Raw genomic sequence first — 1,174 nt, 5'->3', positions numbered from 1 at the left:
GGGGGGGATATGGGGCTCTCTAGGTGTCTATTAGGGTCCCAGAGGGTTCTATGGGGTCCTGAGAGGGGTCTATGGGGAGTTATAGGGGTCTATAGGGAGTCTGGGGGGGAGATATGGGGCTCTGTGGGTGTATATTAGTGTCCTGGGGGGTTCTATGGAATCCTGAGGGGGTCTGTGGGGAGTTATAGGGGTCTATAGGGAGTCTGGGGGGGAAATATGGGGCAATCCGGGGCTCTGTGTGTGTCTGTTGGGGTCCTGGTGGTTCTATGGGATCCTGAGGGCGCTTTATACCCCCCTGCCCCCCCCCAGCTGAGCGGCAGCTTGAGCAGCCTGTACAGCGAGCGGGAGCTGCGCCGGGTGCGGGTTCGGGGCTGCGTGCAGTTATCGCTGCGTTACGAACCGGCCGCGCAGGAGCTGCGGGTTCACATCGTGCGGTGCCGGGAACTGGCCGAAACGAAGCGACAGCGGCCGGACCCGTGAGTGAGGAACAGGGGGGGGGGGACAGAGACCCCTGTGTGAGCCCACCCTGTGTGAGCCCACCCCGTGTGAGCCCACCCCCCCTACAAACCCCATCGCCCCCCGTTGGCTGCAGGTACATCAAGACCTACCTGCTGCCCGACAGATCCAACCGCAGCAAACGCAAAACCTCGGTTCGGAAGCGCAGTTTGGACCCGGTGTTTAACGAGACCCTGAAGGTTCGTTTGGAGCCGGGGGGTCCCGCAGGGCCCGGTGCGACCCCCCCCCTCATAGAGCCCCACCCCGCAGTACAAGGTGCGCAGGGCGGAGCTGCGGGAGCGGACCCTGAGCGTGTCGGTGTGGCACCACGAGGCGATGGGGCGGAACCTGTTCATGGGGGAGGTGGAGGTTCCGCTGGGACAGTGGGACTGGGATAATACCCGGCACGAGTGGTTCGACCTGCAGCCACGGGTGAGTCCCACATGCAGCCCCATAGCGCTGCCCCATAGCGCCCCATAGCACTGCCCCATAGCGCCCCACAGCACTGCCCCACAGCGCCCCATAGCACTGCCCCATAGCACCCCATAGCACTGCCCCATAGCGCCCCATAGCACTGCCCCATAGCACTGCCCCATAGCGCCCCATAGCACTGCCCCACAGCGCCCCATAGCACTGCCCAGTCCTCACCCCATAGCGCCCCATAGCACTGCCCCACAGC

General features: G+C 64.5%; 1 protein-coding gene across 1 annotated transcript in view; it reads left to right on the top strand.

Moving 5' to 3' along the window:
• Positions 1-1,000, top strand: part of LOC107307893 (synaptotagmin-like protein 1) — a 3,658-nt gene extending 2,658 nt beyond the window's left edge. Inside the window, exons 3-5 of the mRNA XM_015851389.2 lie at positions 199-476; positions 593-695; positions 766-1,000. Coding sequence (XP_015706875.1) covers positions 199-476; positions 593-695; positions 766-975 — 591 coding nt within the window. The 3' untranslated portion in view covers positions 976-1,000. The remainder of the gene's footprint in view (positions 1-198; positions 477-592; positions 696-765) is intronic.
• The last annotated feature ends 174 nt before the right edge of the window (positions 1,001-1,174 follow it).

Source organism: Coturnix japonica, unplaced genomic scaffold (genome assembly GCF_001577835.2).
Source record: "Coturnix japonica isolate 7356 unplaced genomic scaffold, Coturnix japonica 2.1 chrUnrandom1540, whole genome shotgun sequence".
Classification (NCBI taxonomy): Eukaryota; Metazoa; Chordata; class Aves; order Galliformes; family Phasianidae; genus Coturnix; species Coturnix japonica.
The sequence above is the reverse complement of the archived record's forward strand: the minus strand, read 5'-3'. Positions and strand labels throughout refer to the sequence as shown.